The sequence below is a fragment of the Symphalangus syndactylus genome, chromosome 16 (assembly GCF_028878055.3).
Source record: "Symphalangus syndactylus isolate Jambi chromosome 16, NHGRI_mSymSyn1-v2.1_pri, whole genome shotgun sequence".
In the NCBI taxonomy this organism is placed as follows: Eukaryota; Metazoa; Chordata; class Mammalia; order Primates; family Hylobatidae; genus Symphalangus; species Symphalangus syndactylus.
Window position 1 is genome coordinate 43,020,237 of NC_072438.2, and position 24,469 is coordinate 43,044,705.

The 24,469-nt window shown below is 39.2% G+C and overlaps 2 protein-coding genes across 5 annotated transcripts in view; one reads left to right on the top strand and one right to left on the bottom strand.

Annotated features, from left to right (window-relative positions):
• ARAP2 (ArfGAP with RhoGAP domain, ankyrin repeat and PH domain 2) overlaps positions 1-12,821 on the bottom strand; it is a 175,142-nt gene extending 162,321 nt beyond the window's left edge. For 2 of the 4 annotated variants that reach the window (XM_063619468.1, XM_055246550.2), the window contains exon 1: positions 12,538-12,821. The gene's annotated coding sequence lies outside the window, so the exon portion shown is untranslated. The other 2 variants (XM_063619467.1, XM_055246547.2) reach the window with 2 other exon arrangements.
• LOC134732735 (uncharacterized) lies at positions 9,266-20,153 on the top strand. The gene is made up of 4 exons (XM_063619471.1): positions 9,266-9,401; positions 12,856-13,058; positions 13,222-13,654; positions 20,014-20,153. The coding sequence occupies exons 1-4, from the start codon at positions 9,266-9,268 to the stop codon at positions 20,127-20,129; spliced, it is 888 nt and encodes a 295-aa protein (XP_063475541.1). The 3' UTR covers positions 20,130-20,153.
• The last annotated feature ends 4,316 nt before the right edge of the window (positions 20,154-24,469 follow it).

A 24,469-nucleotide genomic window follows, 5' to 3' on the forward strand; every position in this document is an offset into this window, starting at 1 on the left:
GTCTCTACTAAAAATACAAAAATTAGCTGGGTGTGGGAGTGCATGCCTGTATTCCCAGCTACTCAGGAGGCTGAGGCAGGAAAATAGCTTGAACTTGGGAGGCGGAGGTTGCAGTAAGCCGAGATGGCGCCACTGCACTCCAGCCTGGCGACAGAGCGAGACTTCATCTCAAAAATAAATAAATAAATATATAAATAAATAATTTAAAAAAAAGAAAAGTTATACCTCAACACTACATACAAACCCAATTCTCAGATAAGCCACTCTTTTTCTACACAATTATTTTGCAACAAGTGTATTGTCTATTTTTACTAGCATTATCACAGGATGGAAATAATTACTACCAATGGAACAATAAGTGGACATAATGTATTCAGCCACTTTAGAATTTATAAACATGATAAACTGGCCAATAACTTGAGAGGATTAGAAGCATTTTCCTTCTGAAGTAGAATAAATTATAAAAAGTCATAGTTTTGCTTACCCCGTCCACAAAAACCTTAATAGGAGAAAAACAATTTTAATAAAATACATACACACACTCACACCAAAACCTCCTGATCTGTTCCTACCCCAAATCTAAAGCCTAGACTGTATTTCCAAGTACACCTTTGTATTATCCACCACACTCAAGGAATCAGGTGAGCTACCGATGTTACTCCTTGCTACTGATAGAATTATGTCCTCTCAAAATTCCTATCTTGAAGCCCTAACCTTTACTGTGACTGTACTTGGAGACAGGGCCTCCAAGGAGGTAATTAAGGTTAAATGAGGTCATCAGGATGGGCCCTTGATAAGACAGGATTAGTTTCTTATGAGACACCAGAGAGTTTTCTTTCCCCCAGGCCCAGAGCCCTCTACGTAAGGACACAGGGAAAAGGTGGCTATCTGTAAGCTAGGAAGAGGAATCTCACCAGGAAACTTATCAGCTGGCAAATGGATCTTGGACTTCTCAACCTCCAGAGCTGTCAGAAAATAAATTTATGTGGTTTAAGCTACATAGCCTGTGGTATTTTGTCATAGCAGCTGAACTGACTAATATACTTCTCCATCCTCACTGCTTTTGCCATGGTTCCGAACCTCATGACATCTTTTGCATGGATTACTGCAAGGGTCTCTGAACAAATCTCTCAGCCCAGTCTCCATGTATCAGTCAGTGAACTATCAAACACACAAATTTGGTATGTAACTCCACATGCTCAACTAGATAAAGTCTATGCTGATATTGTTTATAGTGCCAAATCACATTTTTGTCTCTAACAATAATAATAGCAGGTGCTATTGATGTAAACAGCAATTATGTGTCAGACACCATGCTCATATTTCCTATGAGACAGGTATTCCTATGTCTCAACTACAAGCTCATATTCAACCCTTGCCAAACATTCTACCAACATCCTTCATTCACTTTAGTCCACTCTTGTCAATTATTTCCCTGAGGCAACAAACTGTTTAGCAGCTCCACACCTTTTTGCATACAATCTATCTGCTTTCTTAAGCACCATTTAAAATTATAAACAGGCAGGTATTACCTCCTCTGTGAAGGCATCTTATCAACCCCTCAAAATAGAATGAATCACTCCTTCCTTAACATACATCTATAATTTCTATACTAGAGCTTTGCAAAGCACTTGGAACATGTTTAAGAGATGTAAGAGAGGCTGATAAAAATGGCAGAAGAGATTGAGAAGCCTATTGTATTAGTTTTTTGGTATGTATGTGTGTATTTTTGTTTTAATACACAGCCCTTTTCTTTCTCTGGCAGATACATATATACTTCCTAGGTGGTCAAATCAAAGAAAGATATACCAAAAGCTCTACCCAAAACCATCTCTATCACTCAACATGCTGAATATGGTTAATGAATCTGATTCCTTTTCATGCCATGGAAAAGGCTCCCTCCCACAGCTCTAAAATCCTCTCTGCACGTTAATGTCAACTCTGTCCTCCAATTGCCTGACATTTTAACTGTCTGAACATCCAAGAGTGTTCACAGATCCAGTTCTTCTCTTAGAGGCTCTAGCCCCAAGCACATCACTAGATACACAGAGATGAGCATGCCCAATTATAAAATTCCAGTATGTGAAAGCTCCTTAATACGAAATTGAACCTCTTCATGTTTTGAACTCCAATGGCAGTCTATGGCATGCATGCCACAGTCTAGATCAGTGACCCTCCAGGTACTGATCTGTGGATCTTCTGTACATCAACAACTGCTGTGCGTCCTAGGAGTCTACATTTGTTACACTCTCCAATTATAACTGCGATGTGTGACAAAATGTGGTAATTACAGTTTTAAGTTCTTGATGCTTCCCAAACATGCTTTATACCAGCCCACCTGAGCCTAAGCTCATCACTGTACTCCTCTTGGATAAAATCCCCCACCTAACATACTGCACACAAGTTTGCAGTAAAACTAAATTAAAATCCCACCTCCTCACTTTCTAGCAGTGTAAACAAAGGCCCGTGCCCATGTCAATGTCTCCATTTCCTTTCCCATAAAATGGAAATAATCCAGGGTACCTAGCATTGGTGAGGATTAAATGAGATAATCCATCATAAGTGACTTGCACATAGTGCCTAGCATGTACTGATGCTTAGTAAACATTCACTTCCGTCACTATAATTATTTTCACCACTATAGTCATTGCGTCCCCACAGTTAAATTTTCTGTTTTTTGAGGTCTAAAACACTTTCCTTCACAAGAGTTCTAGTGAACAAGAAATGCATCCTCTTCTCCGTATTCCTACACTATTTACTTCTTAGAGTGTTGTCCTAGTCCATTCGGACTGATTTAACAAAATACGAACGCTCTTGGACTTACAATGAAGTTACATCCCAATAAACCCATTGTATACTGCAAATATTATAGACTGAAAACGCGTGGCTGACTGGGAGCCAGGGCTTGCTGCCACTGCCCAGCATCACTAGAGAATTGCGGTTTCTCTCAAATGCATCACATTCACTCCATCATAAAGTAGAAAAATCCCAAGTCAAACCATAATAAGTTGGGGAGCATCCGTACCTTAGACTGGATAATTAATAAACAACAGAAGTGCATTGCTCAGAGGTCTGGAGGATAGGAAGTCCAAGGTCAAGGTGTCTGCAGACATCATAGATAATGCCTTCTATGTGTCCTCACATGGCAGAAGGGCAAGGGGCAAACAAACAAGCTCCCTCAGGCCTCTCTTATGAGAAGACCAATTCCATTCATGAGAGCTCTGCTCTCATGACCTAATAACCTCCCCCAAACCCCACCTCTTAATACCATTCCCTTGGGCAGTCAGGTTTCAACATACAAATCGGGAGTGAGGGAGTGGACACATATATTCAGACCATAGCAAGTGTTTAACTATATTCTGCTATTCCATAGATAGTGTAACATAAATGCCAAGACTCTGAATCCAGACAACTTGTGTTGAATTCCAATTCCTCCACTTACTAGGTTTATTATCTTGTGTATTTAACTTCTCTGTGCTTCAGTTTCTTAGTCAAAAATAATGGTAATATTAGTACCTACCTCATAAGGCTACTGTGAGAATTAAATGAGTTAATACATGCACAGCACTTATAACAACAACTGGACATTAAAATTTCTAAGTAAGTGCTGCCATTATCACTATTATTTTATTATAATAAACTCTGCCAACAGGACAAACCCATATAAGCTGCACAATAAATGCCAGATTACATGCTTATAAGCATGGTGCATCATGTATATGCAGTACATGTTTAGAGAATGTATAAATAGTTGGCATTACAAACGTGGCTGTGCATTTGCCCATGCTATGCTGACCCAATTCCATGAGGCAATAAAAGGGAAGTAACATTTAGGAGCACCTGCTACGTGCCCAGCTTACCGTATCACTCAATAAACAGCACCTTTTTACTTTACTGTGCTATGCCTTTAAACTATATCCTCAATTCAGTAACACTACCTATCTCCCCCACTCCCATCCTAGCCTAAGCCACCATCATCTCTCTCTTAGACCACTGCAATAGCCTCTTAGACCGATATTCCTGATTTTGTCCTGGCCCCCTCTCCCCCACACAGTAGATTCTCTCACTGCAGGGGCCAGAACAATTAATGCCATAAGAAAAGTCACACCATTATCACTCCCTATGACTTCCAAACTTAATCTTCCCTGACTTTCCCCCTCCATCACTTGACAGCCTCAGGGCCAGCCTCCTTTCTGTTCCTTCCTCAGACCTTACCTCTTGATCTTGTCTCTTTCCAACCTTCTTCTCCAGCATACACATATGTCTCCACAGCCACTCCATCACTTTGGTGTGTCTCTGCTCAAATGCGCCCTCTTCAGACAGGTGATCCCTCCCTAATCTATGCTATACAAGCATGTCTTGTGACTCATTATCCCTTATCCTTGCTTTATCTGTCTCCACGGCATCTACTACTGCTGATATCTGTTGACTGCTCGGAGAGGGCAGGGATCTTGTCTACTGTTCACTGCTCAGCTCAATAAATGTTTGCTGAATAACTTCTTCCTTGCTTTGAGATGAGAAGTGGAAGGTGCACATTGTTTTAAAATGTTGTCTATTTAAGTAACCAAGCTAGTATGGAGCAGATTGATTTCAAGCACAGATTTCTCCAATTCATCTAACCATTAACAGAGGTCCTCAAATCAGGAGTGAGTGTGAGCGGTGGGGCAGTAGGTATCAGTTAGAAACATTCTAAACCATCTGTGGGACTTTTAAAAACTCATGGGTTGGGCCAGGCTGGGTGAGGTGGCTCATGCTTGTAATTGCAGCACTTTGGGAGGCAGAGGTGGGTGGATTGCTTGAGCCCAGGATTTCCAGAACAGCCTGGGTGACATGGTGAAACCCTGTCTCTAACCAAAATATACAAACATCAGCCGGGTGTGGTGGTGCACACCTGTAGTCCCAGCTACTCAGAAGGCTGAGGTAGGAGGATGGCTTGAGCTCAGGAAGAGGAGGTTTCAGTGAGCTGAGATTGCGTCACTGAACTCCAGTCTGGGCAACAGAGCCAGACCCTGTCTCAAAAAAAGAATTAATGGGTTGGACAAGCTTCCCCCTCCTAATGTCTCAAATAAGGAAGGCCACTATAGTAAGCCCCTCCCAAACTCCCTCCCCATCACCTATTATCAGTGGAGCTTTGTCATCAATCCCCAAGTTGAACAAAGAAAGCAAACAACTGAAAACCATGGGTTACTTCATTAAACCATGATGTCATTGAGACAACTTCTAGAATCACCTTTGCCTAACTATACGTTACAGGATGGAAAACAGCACAGTACAATCGAATCAGTCATATGATCAATCCATTAAAACAAAAAGAGCATACCACTGAAAAATCAGAAACATGTTCTTAGCAAAGTTAGAAACTTTGTGAGAAAATGGGCTTAACAGTAGTCAGAGGATCACACAACTAAGAAAAAAAGCTTAAAAATATAGATTTACAAATTAGGCTGCTAAATGAATCATGAAACTTTTCAACATTATCGATATAAGTCTTACAAATTCCAATAACAATGAGAGCTGGCTGTATTCCAGAACAGTGGTTTCCAATGGATTGGAACTATATCCCTTGATTAGATTCAGAGATATATGAGAAAATGCTTTTGCTGGTCTTAATGACCAACAAATGACTAAGTGACACCAGTAGACAGAGAAAGTGACTATGACATTCTGCGATAGTACCAAGGTAAAAAATTCAAGGATGATTTTTATTCCTTCAACTCTCTATAATTGATCAGTTCCCAATATGGTACCCAACACTATAGATGATAAAAGAGAAAAGTGTCCCTGCCTTCAAGTGTCCCTGCAATACACCACTTCAGTTTGATGTGCGTCCATGTACATGGCTAAACCTAGAAGTCTACATACCTTTACATTTAACTGCCCAAGAGTTAAGAGGCAATGACAAATTAAGGGAGAACATCTTCGTAATTGCCATATAAAGCAGTGGTAATATAGAATTTAGTTTATCAAAATTTATTGTTGCATCTATCATTGTGGAAAGACAGCTCATGCAGGACTACAGTACAGCTGATATAAGGCAACAATATGAAGCCAAAATCAAATAACAAATTGTTATTTGCTAATAAACTTATTGTGGAGAAATCACTAATTCCTTGGAAAACTGGACGTCTCCATATGGACAACATGCTGAACTAATTAGCTGAGGGTACAGGTCTTCTAGAAGTCCACCTGATATGGTTTGGATGTTTTGTCCCCTCCAAATTTCATGTGGAAATGTGACCTCTGATGTTGGAGGTAGGTCTAGCAGGAGGGGACTTCCCAGTGGGAAGTCATGGGGGTGGATCCCTGATGAATGGTTTATGTGGTCCTTGTGGTAATGAGTGAGTTCTCTATGAGTTCATGCAAGACCTGCTTGTTCAAGAGAGCCTGGCACCTCCTCCATCTCTTGCTCCTTCCTGGCATCTGATAATGCTAGCTTCCCCTTTGCCTTCCACGATGATTGTAAGCTTCCTGAGGCCTCACCAGAAGCTGAGCGGATGCCAGTTCCATGCTTGTACAGCCTGCAGAACTGTGAGCCAAATAAATCCGTTTTCTTTATAAAATACCCAGTTTCAGGTATTCCTTTATAGCAATACAAATGGACTAATACACCACCTTTGCTTTGGTACAAAATACAGAAATAGGTACCGTGTTATTTGCACATCAAGCAAACTAATATCAAGATATTCACTCCAAGTATAGATAAAGACATGTTCAACTTGACTCTTTCCCAGAACCATGTAAAAGAGGAAGTGTTTCAGAGAAAATATGCTTATGATTATATTCTTCCATCCCACAGTATAGAGCAGACTGCAAAAGGATGAAGGCCAGGCCTGCTAACTTATTTATCTAGTCTGAGTGCCCAGCCCCTAGAAAAAGTATAAAACTGGTCATTTGGCATCTCTCTCCTCCGCCATCCATTCACTTACCTTAGTGTGTGGCAACATCAGCCCCATGAAACCCCTTACAGGAAGCCCAGTTCCCTCAATGTGGTCATCTCTTTAAATTGCGGTCACTCACAGGCTCTGACCTCCTCTGCCCCCTGTTCTCTACCTCAACCACTACTCCTTTCCCACCCACCAAAACACATCCATCTTCTTTCATTCTCCCTCAGAGATTACATTGCTAATAATAATAACCAATAGTTGTGGAGTGTTTGCAAACCATTTGTGTAGGATCTCATTTACTCCTCACAGCTGCAGGAGAGGAAAATCCCATGCTGAATATCAGGCAATAGATAAACAGTGGAAACACTAACTTAAGTGTTTCTACAAGTCAGACTCCACAACCTGTGCTATAAACTGCAATGCCTCATAGTAGATATAAAATTGATTTAATAGTAAAGAGGTAGCAAAGACTTAATAATCTCCCTCTCCTTTGTCTAGCTGTTCATAAGTGCGCATATTCACACTAGGGAAATGCTGTTTAAATATACCATATCTTGCAAATTCAGGTTTTATACACCATTTAAGTTTGATATGTGTCCATGTACGTGGCTAAACCTGGAAGCCTACATTCATTTACATTTAATTGCCTGAGAGTTGAGAGCCAATGACAAATTAAGGGAGAACATCTTTGTAATTCCTATATAAAGCAATGGTAATGTAGAATTTAGTCTATTAAAATTTATTTTGTATCTATCACTGCAGAAAGACAGCTAACACAGGACTATAGTACAATTGATATAATGCAACAATATGAAGCCAAAATCAAATAATCAAATATGACCAAAATAAGTATTCACTGCCCACGTGAAGTCAATGGTTATGGTAAAAAAACAAAAACAAAAACAAATCTGCTTGACGAGAAAATAAAGTATTAAGGCCAGGCATGGTGACTCACGCCTGTAATCCCAGCTCACTTTGGGAGGCCAAGGTGGGTGGATCACCTGAGGTCAGGAGTTTGAGACCAGCCTGGCCAACATGGTAAAATCCCATCTCTACTAAAAACACAAAAATGAGCTGGGTATGGTGGCACACACCTGTAATCCCAGGTACTTAGGAGGCTGAGACATGAGAATCGCTTGAACCCAGGGGGCGGAGGTTGCAGTGAGCCAATATCACGCCACTGCAGGGACAGAGCAAGACGCTGTCTCAGAAAAAAAAAAAAAAGAAGAAGAAGAGGAGGAGAAAGTATTAATACAAAAAAGATACCTGACTATGATCTTAAAGGTTTAACTTCAAATGTGGTGCAAAAGTAGATAAGGAGTGGAAGCAACCCAGATATCTATGAATGGATGAATGGATAAATAAAGTGTGGTATATACACAAAATGAAATACTAAGAAGCCTTAAAAAGGAATAAATACTGTCACATGCTCAAATACAGACGAACCTTGAGGGTCATTATGCTAAGTGAAAAAACAGTTATAAAACAGACAAATACATGATTTCACTTACATAAGGTATCTACTGTAGTCAAATTCAGAGAAAGTAGAACCATGGTTAACTGAGAGGAGAAGAGAGGTAAGGAGCTGTTTAACAAGCATAGAGTTTCAGTTCTACCAACCAGAAATGGTCTGGAGATCTGTTTCACAGCAGTGTAAATATACTTAGCGTTACTGAACTATATACTTTAAAATGATAAGATGGTAAATTTTATAGTATATGTTCTTTTTACCCAGTAAAAAAAGAGATCAGAAGACAGACTAGAAGATTTGGGCCAGTCTCTCAGCTCTTATTCAAATGGAACTCCCTGTACACACCTGGACTTTTTTTCTCTCCGTTGGGAGCCAATTCAAGTCTTACAAGTACGGTAACACCACATTCATGAGGCTTCCCTGCCTATCCCATCCCTCCTCAATCCTTATTAGTTCCACCCAGGCAGTAGTATAGATAGCACAATGCCCGAATTCCAGTCCAGGCTTCCCCACTTTTTAACTATGTAACTTAAGTTATTTAACTTCCCTGAAGCTTGTTTTTCTCATTTATAAAATGAGGGTAATATACCTCATATCATATAGTATTTCTATTAGAATTAAACAAGTAAAATATTTAAGATATATAAGAATACCTGACGTGAGTTACAACTGCAGCATAAATGTTGGCTAATATTAATTCACCCATTGTATACAATACTGCCTTTAATCACATTCATACCACTATATCGCACTTGGTTTGAATGGAATTCTTCGGTCTGCATAGTAATATTACATTCCTTTAAATTATCACTGTAAATCATTCTTCTAATAAACCCACAATGCACCTAACGCAGCAGTTAACATAGTTTTATTAATGTAGTAATATATACATGTAGTTAGAGTTGTAAGAATGACAATTCCACCTGAAGACTTAACACCTGGGACACAAAGCACAGTGATTTACCAGGGATTCCAGCTCTGCCATGTGCTACCTGTGTGGCCTTGGGAGAATTCCTCACTTTTCCTGAGCCTCATTGTTGTCATTTGTAAGCAGGGAAAATAATAGTGCCTACCTCACGGGGATATTTTGAGGATGAAATGAGCGCATATGCATTAAAATCTTAGAACAGTGCCTGGTAAGCAACAAGCATTTAATTAGTGTCTTCTGGATGGAGAATAATGGAAAATTTAGCTGAAAATAGGTAGGCTCTGGGCAAAATCATTTCATAGCTTTGATCAAGGAGTAAGGATTGTCTAAGCTATGTTTTGATTATTTTACTTATAGTACAATCTGAAAAACACAATAAAAAAAAACTAAAACTTAATATCAATTTCCATCCAGTGAAGGCCACAAGTACAAATTCCTTTACTTAGTAAAAGAACATATTAGTAGCATAGGAGATACCTAGGTTTAGGTGTTCTGGATAATATTGCAATAGTTAAATGCTTGATAATTTCCTTAGCCTCTGTAAGTCTTTTGTCTTCCAAGCTGTCCATCCAGATTTTAAGTTAATTCACTAAGATTTAAGAATTTTTAAAAATTCTAATGGAGAGAGATCCCTAAGGTGAAGCCATAATTCTTGGGATATCAGAGAATAATTTATTCTTCTAGAGTTTCCACAAAAGCAGAATTTTAAAACTTTTGTATAAATGTATACTCCACTATTTCTCTGAATGTAAGTCATATTTTTAGACAAACAACCAGATGTTTCAGAATAGCCTACTGTGTTTCCTCTCTTTGCATTTATAAATAGTACTCTGACCTCTTTTCCAACTGAGTTTGAGGGTTTATTCCTATTGGTTTAGCAATTGTCAAAGTTTCTTTTTCATATAAAAAGAGGGCATTTCAGAAAACTTCTCCTACCTTACTGGACCATTTTTTAAAATGTATTCATTCAATATATATTAAGCAACACTACTCGCTCCAAGATAAGAGAGGGGGATATTTGGAATTCAAGATAGCAGAATCTACTATCTCATTTGACAACAGTGCTAAAGGCTACAAAGAAAGTGAAGATACAGTCTTCCCTCCAAGAGTTTACAATCTAAAAGGGTAGATTAGACATGACTATAAGAAAAGGTAAATGGCATGTATATGAACAATCAGTTCATTATTACTCAGTAAGTGCCAATAAAGAACACCAAAGACACCACAAAAAAACAACTTTTTGCAAAGAATTTGATATACTCCAAAAAAGCACTTAAATTGTAATGGTGAGAAAAATTCAATTTTATGACCTTAATTTCCACATGGTTTTATATTTTAGTATTGTTTTAAATACATAGAGAAGTGGCCCCATCATCCTTCATGAGTTCTCAGGAACTCTAAAAAATCTCAAATCTGCCACCTAAACCACTACTTCAACCCAAATCAGGCCTCCTTTGTTTTCTCTGCAGCATGGGTAAATAAGTAAGCTTGCGCTGAACAGAAACTGAAACAAAATTTCACAGGACAACTTTCTAACTAGAAAGGATCACGTGAGGAGAACACCATTGAGTACTGTTTCATTTAAAGAAGAAACAAGTGAGCAAAATGGTTTAACTACCATTACATATTTAATCTGGCCAATACTTAGAAGTAATAACTAAAATGATAAATTACAAGGTCCAGAACTTTGCAGAAAAGATCAAGACAGCGTCTCATAGCCTCTAATCTCACATCCACCGTATGTGGTCAAAGCTAAGACATATTTCCCAAATTATTAAGAAGTTCTCTACCTAATTAATATTTCAAGAATTCCCAAAATTCTTACAATGTAGCACGTGCAAAGATTGTATCCAAGAAATGTGTCAATAAATAAATGAGGGCAGGTGGAAATGTGTGCTAAAAGAAAACTATTAAAGCAATGACTATTATTTATACTTAGCATTTTTATAGTCACTTTCACCAAACTTTCTCACAGTTGCAAGGAGGTGGGTTAGAAAATAACAAAACAAAACAACAAAAAAAAAAAACCTTCTATCATGAAGTCTATAAGCCAGAATCCTAAGTAGACTTTAAAAACTTCATAGTTTCAATGTGTTAATGTAAAAGTTCTTAAGAAAACTGTAATTCATTATAATCTGAGTTCTATACCTATCCACAGTATCCAAGAATAGTTGGATCTGATAAGTATTATTGCATATCCATGAGCCTTACACTGCAAGGAGCTTGCAGTGATATTAGAAAAACAAGAATTTGTTTTTAAATGTACCATCAGCTTCTCCTTTTACAGACAAGCCACATAAAATCTGACAGGTTTACAGACGAAGGAAAAAATACAAACACAAGCACATCCATATAAATAAGTTTTAACAAGCTCTCTCACTTACCCTCTAGGTACATTTTAATTCAAATAAATCTTTGAGTACTGACAAATCTATATAAAACACTCCTCGTGTTAGGAACCACCTTAAATGTGTATGTGTTAAATATGTTTGGAAAGAAGCCAGGAAGATATTTGCACTTAACCCTAGCCTAGTTCCATGACCCACTTTTTTTTCTTCTTTAAACGTTGTTGGACAAAGAATGTCATGAGTATTTTCTCTCAATATTTCTCCTGTAAGTGTATGGAAGTCATAAATAAGAGTTAAAAAAAAAAAAAGAGTTTAAAGGTATTTCTTTTTCCTTAAAAAAAAGTTAGCTTCCTTTTTATCTTCCAATTACTTATGGGCAAAGTCCCATGAGCCCGTGGGGGTGTAGAGTGCTTAAGTGCAGAGAAATCAATACTGAGCTTGTAAGTACAATACTATTATGGGTAATAACAATGACATCCTATTAAATGTACTTTTAAAAATAGCTTATTTTCAATACACTTCTTGATTTTTTTTAAACCGAAGGCTGTATTCTACTGAGCAGCCTACTTCAAGGACAAGCTTGCAAAAAAAAAAAAAAAAGAAAGAAAGAAAAAAAAAAGAATTTGCTATCAGGATATCTACTTACAACAGCCTAAGATGTCATTATTTCACACAAACTAGCTTATTTTCTTGTATTTTCCTCTAATTATCAAAGGCTATATAATTCCACGAACCCTTTCCCCAAATCTAAATAACTCAAGATCACATCAAGGTGGGAGAAGTGTTTAAGAAAACAAGCCAGAATTAGATACAATAAAACTTACTTTATTAAATAGGATGGACACCACTTCTCCCAAGAGAACTGTCTCCAAAAGTAAACAAGAAAGATCAATCTGGTAAACTCACATCATACAGGTTCCCGTGCAAGGTATCGGGTTCAGGCAGGTGGAGGCCAAATGATCGTAATTAAAGTTAATTAACAGGCCAGTCGTCTTAACGTGGTTAACAAGCAGGGTGCGGGGCAGCACAGACACCCGGGCAAAGTCATGATCTCTACCGAGTAAATAACTTGGTGCCTGAAACTCACTACAGCTTCTTCTTATTTGGAGGTGGGAGAAAGGAATGAAGGGAGTGTCTAGCTGTCTATCCGGATCGTCACCCTCCCAGGTCAAATCCCAGAAGTGGAGTTCTTGGATCACTTACCGGCTTCTGGTTTCCTTTCAGACGCCCACACGCGGGAGCGAAATCCAAGGGGCGGACACCAGAGCCGAGCACTTTGCGCTGAGGAAATTTACCCGGTGAAGTGTCGAAAAGCCCCAGCCCCTCCAGACAGGGTCCTCCCACCCCGGCGTGGGCCATCCCGGCCCAGCCCTCCCGAGGCCCCGGGTACTCGCCTCGCGCGCCGGTCGCGGAGTTCGAAAAGCGAGGTGAGGCGGAGCTGGGAAGCCCAGCGCCGGCGTCTCTCCTAGCCTTGGGCGCTCGGTCCTCGCCCCTCTGCCCGAGGCGCCAGGCCTCCTCCTTCCCGGTCCCCGCTGGCTGTCCGCAGCCGCCTCTGCTGCCTGGCGGCGGCCGCGCGGGCGGCGCTGTTAGTGGGGCCGGCGTGTCGCGGCCGCCGCACCTGGAGGCGGGGAGCGCGGGCCGCGGACCCGCGCTCAGCTCCGGAAACGCCGAACCGGCGCCCGCGCCTTGCTCAGGTGCTCCCGCGCCTCTCCTCGGCCGCCGCTTCCTCTCTGCCCGCGGGGGCGGGGAGCAGGCGACCCGCGCGGGGGAAGCCGGAGCTCAACGGCGGGGGCGGCCCAGCCGGCCGCCCTGGTTCCACAGCATAGTTGGGTGACTGATTCAGACCGCCGCGACTTGGCCGCGCCTGGCACCCTCGCCACCTGGCGCACCTCGGCCCGGAGGCGTCAGACCCCGCTGGGGAAGCTGCGGGGGCGCGCCCTGGAGCCCAGAGCGACAAGGGCATTACCCACCTTCCCGGGACGGAGATGCCCAGGACCTTGTGTTGGCTCCTCCTGGCCAGTGGGTTAGTCTGTGCGCACTCATGGGGGGTTGAATGTCAAATGGGCGGAACCTCGCCACGACTGATTATTAGTATTACTCTTCCAAGTACTTAGTGTTAGCTCAGCGTTTGCCAAACTGAAGACTCATCTAGGACACTGTTTTCCCCAGGCTGCTTCTATGTAAATTTGCTCCGTCTTGCACCTGTGGCGGTTAGATCCCACAGGGGCATTTCCCCTTTGAGTTGGACTCTGACAAAGGAGGCAGCGAAGGAAAATAGGGGATCCCAAAGAACCCTTGTGGACCTCCAAATATCTAAGCGTCGGTAAAATCCAATTGTTTGCAAGTGAGTTCGCCCAAGTACTTTTTTTTTGATACAGGGTCTCACTTTGTCACCCAGGCTGGAGTGTAGTGGGGCAATCTCGGCTCATTGCACCTCCGCCTCTGGGTCCAAGCTATCCTCCCACATCAGCCTCCCAAGTAGCTGAGATTACAGGCGCGCACCATCAGCCAAGGTTTTTTTTTTTTTTTTTTTTTTTTTTTTTTTTTTTTTTTTTTTTTTTTTTGTATTTTTGGTATAGAGGGGGTTTCGCCTTGTTGTCCAGGCTGGTCTCAAACTCCTGACCTCAAGTAATCCACGTGCCTCGGCCTCCCAAAGTGCTGGGATTACAGGCGTGAGACACTGCCCCCTACCAGCTTTTTTTTTTTTTTTAAATAAACATCTCCCACAGACTACCTGAAATTCTTTTCATTAAAAGGTGAAATGTATTTATCTTTCCCCTGTTCCTGTTGATGGAAGTGAAGCAATTAAGGAAAGTGCAGACCTTATTATGAAAATGAGATAACTGGTGAAGTGCGGAAAGAGAGAGGCTTCCCAGGAGCCTGGGCCCTTAGGATTCTTCAGTCATCACCTTCACCCACACTAACTACCTGCCCAAAAGCACCGTCTTTCCCTGGGGAGACTCTGAAGCCGCTCTGTCTTACTAGAGATACCAAATATCCAGTTCCTTTTGAACGTAATACCTCATAGCCGACCTCATTTCCACCAGGAAAGTTTTATTGACATTTTCCAAACAACAAGAACTTTTTCTTTGGATTCCTATAGCATTTATAGGAGGAATTTTATTTATGTGGTTCTTTTCTGGCTTCATTTTGGGGGTGTCTGTGTGTTTCTTTGTTTGTTTTTCCCTTTTCCCTCTCCAAATTCTCACATACTTCTCATTTTTTTTTTTTAATCTCTCTCTTTTTTTGTTTTTGTTTTCGTTTTCGACTGAGTCTCTCTGTGTCTGTCGCCCAGGCTGGAGCGTGGAGAGCGGTGGCGCGATCTCAGCTCACTGCAGCCTCCGCCTCCTGGATTCAAGCCATTCTCCCGCCTCAGCCTCCTAAGTAGCTGGGATTCCAGGCATGCACCACCACGCCTAGCTAATTTTCGTGTTTTTAGTAGAGGCAGGGTTTCACCATGTTGGCCAGGGTGGTCTGAAACTCATGGCCTCAAGTGATTCGCCTGCCTTGGCCTCCCGAAGTGCTGAGATCACAGGCGTGAGCCACCATGCCTGGCTCTATTTTTATCATTGTAAGCCATCTTCGGTCCTTTTCTAAACAAGGTGGGTTATAGATAAAAATTATTAGGTCAGTTATTGTATGTGTGGGAGGTTCAAGCATTGCTTTGTCCTCAAGTTACTTCGCTTGGTAGATTTTATAAACTAACTGAGAAATTGTCTTTCTCCCTCTTCGCAAAAATATCTTAGTTCTTTGATTATTATTCAGTCATTTATTCTTTCAAAATTATTAATCACTGTTTGGCATTTTGAAAATACAGTGGTTAGCAAATACAATGCAATCTCTAGATTTAGTGTTTTCTAAGGGGAAATAAAGGTAAATGCTACAAGGTACAATGACTTCATAATAGCCCTGGGAAATAAAGAAGAACAATGCTCACTTACTGAATGTATACATTAGTTATAAGATGTATTCTGGTTTAATGAATCTTAATATATGGAGGAAAATAAAAATGTCTGAGGAAATATGGCAAAAGCTACCTTTCATTAATTGATCAATAGTCACCAGACTCTAGTCAAATACCTACCATATATGCTGTGTATACACAACATGTGTGAGTTAAAATTCTTTTTTCAATTTTATAAATATAGGTTTAATTGAAACTTAAAGAGGTTAAGTAGTAAATAGTGAATACATTGAACACATTTAGGGTATATTCTTAGGGTGTAAATTTTTTATTTCACAACCTTCACAGTGAGGTATTCAGAGAGCAACGTACACAAGGATTAAGGTATGGGCCAGGCGCAGTGGCTCACGCCTGTAATCCCAGCACTTTGGGAGGCAGAGGCGGGAAGATAACCTGAGGTCAGGAGTTCGAGACCAGCCTAGCCAACATGGCGAAACCCCATCTCTACTAAAAATATAAAAAAATTAGCTGGGCATGGTGGTGCATGCCTGTAATCGCAGCTACTCAGGAGGCTGAGGCAGGAGAATCACTTGAACCTGGGAAGTGGAGGTTGCAGTGAGCCGAGATCACACCATTGCACTCCAGACTCCAGCCTGGGCGACGAGACCGAAACTCCATCTCAAAAAAAAAAAAAAAAAAAAAAAAAGGTATGAAAATCTGTTTACTCTCAAGACTATTGGAACATGTATTCCCAGTAATTTTCATCTAGGCTGGAATGATTCCACAATGACCTGCTCCTGCAAGTTTTCCCCAGATTTTTAGTAAAAAAGCGGGTAAAGATGTGTCTATGCCTATCTATGTATTTACTATTGTGATCTCTTGTTCCCGAATGCACTCTACTTGTGGAGGAGACAATTTGAGAGAGTGAAAATCTTTCTCCTCTCCTCCTCCTCCTCACTCTCTCCTCTCTCCCTCCTTTTCCTCCTCCTACTTTTTCTTACAACATGATAGCTAATATCCATTGAGCACTGTGTGCCAATTGCTATTCCAGGCATTTTACTTGCAAGAGCTCATTTAAGTATCTCAACGGTTCCTTGGAGAGATGTTATCTCCTTGATAAGAAAACTTAAGAGACAGAAAATTGAATGCTTTACACAAATCAAACAATTAGGACTGTACGGGAGGGAGAATTCCAACCCAGTCTTCTCCAGGATCTGTTCTGCACTGTATTGTGTCTTGGAGAAAGCAGAAGGCTTGGAAAAGGCTGCATTCAAGATGGAACCAGTATAGGTTGTGGCATTTTTTTGAGCAAATTCATTAACTTACCTGAGCCTCAGTTTCCCCATATGTAAACTGAGAATAATACCTATGAGAATTTAATATGATTATATATCTACAGCACCTAAAAAATAGTAACCCCTCAATGCATTTAGTTTTAGTTTATTTTCTCAAATTATTCTTCAAGATTTGATTCAAATCCTACCTCCTTCTCAAGACTTTCCAAATCTCCGATACTCGGAATTATTTACGCAACAGAATTTAAAATAATCTTTCCTTTTTTTTCCTAAAAGAAAATCCAGTATTGCTTTTGCCAAATATGAAAATTAGGTATATAGATAAAATAAGCAAATGTCTACGTATTTAATTCATCAATTTAGATGAATATCTATAGAAGTAAAATTATATTGTAAAATATACTGTTATTTCCACTTATATTTTATGAAATATTTTAATTTGCATTTTCAAATTTTAGCATTCAATGACTTCATCACTATGGGCTAATTTTTTCTTTTTTCTTTTTTCTTTATTTTTTTTTTTTGAGACGTAGTCTCGTCACTCTGTCACCCAGGCTGGAATGTAGTAGTGCAATCTTGGCTCTCTGCAACCTTCACCTCCCAGATTCAAGTGATTCTCCTGCCTCAGCCTCCTGAGTAGCTGGGATTACAGGTATGCACTGCCATGCCCGGCTAATTTTGTGTTTTTAGTAGAGACAGGGTTTCTCCATGTTGACCAAGCTGGTCTCAAACCCCTGGCCTCAAGTGATTCGCCCACCTCGACCTCCCAAAGTGCTGGGATTACAGGCATGAGCCACCGAGCCTGGCCACTACAAGCATATTTATGATATATTTTTTTTCTTGCTTTTCTGTATACCATCTCAGCCCTATCCTTCAGCCCTGCTCCCTGGGATCCACTCCCCAGTAAAGTATTCACATGTAGGTTTTTGTCTCAGGCTGTATTTTCTGGGGGAACTTTGGCTAAGACATTTTTCTTCATGTCCTCTTATATTTATTTGTTCAGTAGCTTATTTTCTGCTTTAGATACAAGCTTTCTTTTTAGCCTGGAAAAAGGTAAATTCTTTTTTAAAGTTTTAATTGACAAAAATGTATATATTTATCATGGACAACATGTTTTGAATATGTTTACATTGTAGAATGGCTAAAACTAGATAGTTAACATATGCTCTACCTTGCATTCTTATTTTTTTGTGGTAAGAACACGTAAAATCTACTTTCTCAGGGATTTTTAAGAATACAATACATTGTTGCACTTTGGGAGGCCCAGGCGGGCGGATCACGAGGTCAGGAGATCGAGACCACGGTGAAACCCCGTCTCTACTAAAAATACAAAAAAAAATTAGCCGGGCGTAGTGGCGGGCGCCTGTAGTCCCAGCTACTCGGAGAGGCTGAGGCAGGAGAATGGCGTGAACCCGGGAGGCGGAGCTTGCAGTGAGCCGAGATTGCGCCACTGCACTCCAGCCTGGGCGACAGAGCAAGACTCCGTCTCAAAAAAAAAAAAAAAAAAAAAAAAAAAAAAGAATACAATACATTGTTGTTAACTTTAATCACCATATTGTATGCTAGATCTCTTGAACTTACTTCTTCTAACTGAAATTTTGTATCCTTTCGCCAGTATCACCCCCAACTCCCCCCTTTCCCAGCCGGATAAGTACCATTCCACTCTCCTATAAATTCAGCTTTTTTAGATTACATGTGTAAATGAGATAACACAATATTTGTCTTTCTGTGCCTTATTTATTTCACTTAACATAATTGCCACTAGGTTCATTTACATTGCCACAAATGATATGATTTTCCTCTTTTTTAAGGCTGAATAGTATTCTGTTACGTATATATGCCACATTTTTTTATCCATTGATTCACTGATAGACATAAGTTGATTCCATATCTTAGATATTGTGACCTGTGCTGCAGTAAACATAGGCGTGCAGACACGTCTTCAACCTCAGGAGTTTAGTAGTTTGCCATTCAGATTAATGTACAATAATGGGAGGAAATAATAGAAATAATAAATAAATTATGACACATATATTTTTGTACCAGGCATTGTGACACATTATTAGCTTTGTAAATTCTCTCAACAGGGCTAGGAGGTAAGTAATATCAGTATCTCCCTTTTAGCCAATGATGAAACTGAAAGGTTATCCAAGAACTCACGAGCAGTAAGTAAGGTAATAAGGCATTGAGATAATGTGAATTCAAAGTACATGCATTAAGTATTATGCTGTGATGCCTCAGAGAAGGCTTTTTAACATTTTGATAATAAGGACCTTTTGTTCTGAGGCATTATTTATTTGGGAGAAATGATGTACCTTATATTCAGGAATTTATAATACTCTCTCCTGATTCTCCTACTGCCCTTTTTTTTTTTTTTTTAATCTCTATTGAGTACTCTTGTCAGTCAGTCTTGCATTATGAATACTTGGAATACTTATTTATTTATTTTTATTATTTTATTTTATTTTATTTTTTGAGACAGTTTCACTCTTGTCGTCCAGGCTAGAGTATAATGGTGTGTTCTCAGCTCACTGCAACCTCTGCCTCCCGGGTTCAAGTGATTCTCCTGCCTCAGCCTCCCCAGTAGTTGGGATTACAGGTGCCTGCCACCACGCCCAGCCAGTTTTTGTATTTTTAGTAGAGATGGGGTTTCACCACGTAAGCCAAGCCTGACCTCAAGTGATTTTCCTGCCTCGACCTCCCAAAGTGTTAGGATTACAGGCGTGAGCCACTATGCCCGGCCTGGAATATTTTTATTACTATTTGTATTCCTTGAAGTACCCAACCTAGAGCTTTAGGTAAATTTTTGTTTTTATCAAGTTTGAAATGTTTATATTCATTATGTTGACTGCTTTCAGTTCTTTGTTACAAACTATGAGTTACTTTGAAAGTTTTATTCATTCTTTCTCAAAGCAAGAGAGCAGTTTAGTGGATGGCACTGCAGGTTACCCTAGACAAAGGAACAGTGAAAAATATTCAGTCAATTCAATCATTGACCAAAAATTGATGGTATTGTGGAAATAATTTATTTTTAAACATAAGATTTTAAAAATCATTTTAAAGTTTAAAGAAAAGTAAAAAGTTTTCCTATAAAATTAATATTTCAGAAACTCATTTAAGCACTATAGATGAGAGTATTTCATTAATACTAATATGCATATTTTTACACTTCTTCTGAAAAAGGAATTCATCTTAAAATGAATTACTGTTGGCCAGGTGGCAGTCACAACATAATTGTCACTGCCTACACACTCCTGAACTTGATCATAAGTGTTTTATATTGTCATCACTTCATTTGAGTTACTTGCATTGATAGTACTGCATATGTTGAGTTCATGATTCAAAATATCTTCAAAAAATTGCACTGGGTTTCTGCAGAAAGACAAGGAAACAGAGCAGTGTGATTTTGTGTGATATTTGATAAAAATCTATGTCTAAAAAAATCTCAAAGAACGTTTTTGTAGATACACAGCGTATACAAATTCTAAGTAATTATTTTAATATTGAATTTTAAATTTTCATTTTAAATTTGTTGACATCCAGTAGTTTCTGCCACTGCTAACATAAAAATCTAGTTTTATTTTTCTGTGGAAAAAATGTTTCCTAAGAAAAATCATGGCATAGGAGAAAATATTTGCAAATTATGCATCTGACAAAGGTCTCATATCCAGAATCTATAAAGAACTTAAGCAATTCAAGAAGCAAGAAACAAATAACACCATTAAAAAGTGGGCAAAGGACATGAGTAGACATTTCTCAAATCGAGACATACAAGTGGCCAACAAAAATATGAAAAAAATGCTCAACATCACTAATTATCAAAAATGAAATACAAATGAAAACCAGAAATGTAAATGAAAACCATAAGACACCACCTCACACCAGTCTGAGTGGCTATTATTATTAAAATGTCAAAAAATAAATGATGTTGGTGAGGCTGCAGAGAAAAGGGAATGGTTATACACTGTTGGTGGGAGTGTAAATTTGTTCAGCCACTGTGAAGAGGAGTTTGGAAATTTCTCAAAGAACTAAGTTGAACTGCCATTCAAACCACCAATCCCTTTAAAGGGTATATACTCAAAGGAAAATAAATCATTCTACCAAAAAGATGCACGTGCTCATATATTCATCTCATTACTATTCACAATAGCACAGACGTGGAATCAACTTAGATGCCCATCAAGGGTGGATGGATAAAGAAAATGTGGTACATATACAACATAGAATACTACTCAGCAATAAAAAAGAACAAAATGATGTCTTTTGCAGCAACACGGATACAGATAGGGGCCGTTACCCTAAATGAATTAACTCAGAAACAGAAAACCAAATATTGCATGTTTTCACAAGTGGAAGCTAAGCATTGGGTACCTGTGGTCATAAAGATGACAGCAGTAGTCACTGGAGACTTCTAGATGGGGAGAAAGGAGTAGGGGGGTAAGGGCTACAAAACGACCTATTGGGTAGTATGCTAACCACTTGGTGATGGAATCATTCACACCCCAAGCCTCAGAGTCAAGTAACAAACCTGCGTATATACCACTTGAGTCTGAAGGAAAAGTTGAATTGTAAAGAAAAAGAAAAGAAAAATTATTACTAAGAAAAACGAAAGAAAACCTAACTTTTGCCCAATGGATTTATAGACAGAATACATTCACTGTATATAAATTCATTGCTTCCACTTTAATGTGTCAGTTCTTATCATGTATATCTGTAGTTGAGTTTACTAAACACATGAAAAAAAATGGATTTATTTGTGCTGTGGCTTGAAAATACTGTGTAGTTCCATTTTTTCCTTTTTGTGAAAAATGCTATACTTAAAATAGATAATTAGCTTTAAAAGCTCTTCTGACATCAAGAAAAAAATGGAAGAGGGATTTGGAGAAGCAAAAAATAGGTAGAAATGCAAAAGCAACAGCTATAAATAGATTTCTTATAAAGCACTGAAATTCAGCTGTTAAAACTTATTTGAAAAGCACAGAATAATATCAATGTAAAAGGTAAGTGAAATACACTAAAAGTATTAATAAAACCTCAGACCACAAGACAACTGTTCTAAAAGCAGAGGTCACAAACTAACTGCCTGTGAGTAGCATGAAAGCAAAAAGTTCACAGTATGATTCAGACCACAGAATTTTTTTAGTTTTCAAAATGTATATTTTTATTTTAAAATAGGAATTTTAGCTTCTCTTGAAAAAAAAATCAGACGGCCTGATAGTACTGCATTCACACTTGCCAAAGCAAGTCTAAATGGATTGGAGGCTGGGTGGGGTGGCTCATGCCTGTAATCTCAGCACTTTGGGAGGCCAAGGCTGGTGGATCACTTGAGGTCAGGAGTTCGAGAACAGCCTGACCAACATGGTGAAACCCCATCTCTACTAAAAATACAGATTAGCTGGGTATGGTGATGCATGCCTGTAATCCCAGCTACTTGGGAGGCTGAGGCAGGAGAATCACTTGAAGCCAGGGGGCAGTCCGAGGCTTGCAGTGAGCAAGATTGTGCTGTTGCACTCCAGCCTGGGCAATAGAGTGAGACTCCATCTCAAAAAAAAAAAAAAAAAAATGGATTGGAAAACTGGCTGCCATTTTTGGGCAGGACATACACTGTTTAGTTTGCTATAGTCTCTCCTCACCCTGTTTCTCCTTGGGGTTATGACTCCAGCGCTGTGGAGGTTGCAACTAGGAGATGTTACCTGAAATTATAATCCATTAAGGACAAACAGTATGAGCAACCTTTGAGGCAAGCTTATGAATTTCTGAAATGGAAGTCTTACAAATATACAGTCCAGATCAAAATTTAATACCCAACACGTTAAGACTATTTTATCGGCACAAGCAGAAGCAGTACAATCATAATAGGTACCATCTACTGAGTTCTTAAGATAAGTCAAATTACATGTCAAACGCCTTACAGTTGTTATTCAACTAATTTTTATAGATATTTTGTGATGAACCACAAAGATATAGTGGTAAGCAAAGTAGATTTACTTCACTCTCATTTTAGAGCTTACAGTATGATTGCAGAGCAAATATTACCCAAATAATCACACAAATGTGTATGTATGTATATGTGTGTATATGGCATATACATGTATTATGAATACACACAAATATTACATATCACATACTATATAGTATACATATATAAATCTATATTACATAGACTCCATAGGATACCTAGGCATGCATACATACATATTTCCACGTGTATACATTTCCATGTATAATTATGTTTAAATCATATTAATATGGTTGTATTTGTCTCTAACCTCAAAAACAGTGCATATGGTCAAGTTCATAAATTTTAGTTGAGATGGAGGAAATGCCTTTTCAGTCTTTAGTTCAGATGGAGGGAGTTTCTAACCCTCCTAACCTTTTTTGCCTTGTCTGCATTCCACTCCGCACCTTCAGCCTGTGATAGGTCAGTAATTTATTTTTTGGTGTGTTTGGAAGGAGGCACTGGCCCGATGATCCCTTCTCCTTCATCTCCTCTTTTTTTTGTGTGTGGGCTGCCCTCAGAAAGCCAGAATTCTGTGTTGCTCTTCCAAGCTATAAGACCTATGGGAAGTTTGGATCTAACCATAGCTTCCAGAGCCTGACATGCCTAAAATTAATAAAAGAAGTATTGAATTACTCTTCTGCCGGATTCTTGTCTGTCCACTCATTTCAAACCAGGTACCACAAACATTTGTGGTAAATATTAACAACATTCTATGCTACAGGAAAATAGGGAGAAGGGATGATTTTTGATTGGTAAATCTGAAAAGTCCTTTTAAAGCAAGTGACATTTAAACTGAGATGTGAAGGCTGGGTGGGAGGGAGCTATGTGTGCTGTGAGGAGGAGGGCGGAGATGTGTTCTAGGCAAAGAGGAGAATTTGTGAAACCTCGGAGGCAGCAAAAAGCAGGAACTTTGGAGGAACTGAAAAAGAGAAAAAGCTTTCAGCTAGATAGTGAATAGAGTAGACAAGATGAAGTTGGATGTACCGGTAGCTACGTCATGTAGGGCCTTAGAGGCCATGTTCAGGGGTGGAGATTTTATCAAAAGGACAATAGAAAGTCATCATTGAGTGGATTTAAGAGGGGAGAATGTAATTCACTTTTTTTCCTTACCTTATATAATCTTCAAAATAACCTTTAATGAAAGATACTGTTATTATGCCCATATTTCAGCTGAACACATGGAGATGCAGGGAGATTAAATTTCAAATGCATTACTAGATAGCTCATATATGATTCCAGGGCCATCTTTTCACCCACTCCACCATAGTGGCAACCATGTGTGCAAAGAAGTCCACAGTCTATAGAATTTTCGTGGCATATGAGCATTTATAGACCATAACATACAGATAATACATAGGAATAATTAATCTTTTTGAGGTCTTCATAAAATTATTTTGTATTTATAATTCACTACTTCTGGGTTTCGAGAAATAAAAAGGACATCCAGTGAATTCATCCTTCCATTTTCTACAGTTGAATTCTAAGCGATTAGGGAAGATTTAATTTGTTTTAATGTGAGATGCCCCTTTTGTTTTATATAAACAAATTCAATAATTATCCCCAAACCAAGTAACTAAAAATAGATTGGAGGAAGGGGAACAGAGAATAAGAATGTGTCAGCACTTCATGAAAAGTTTT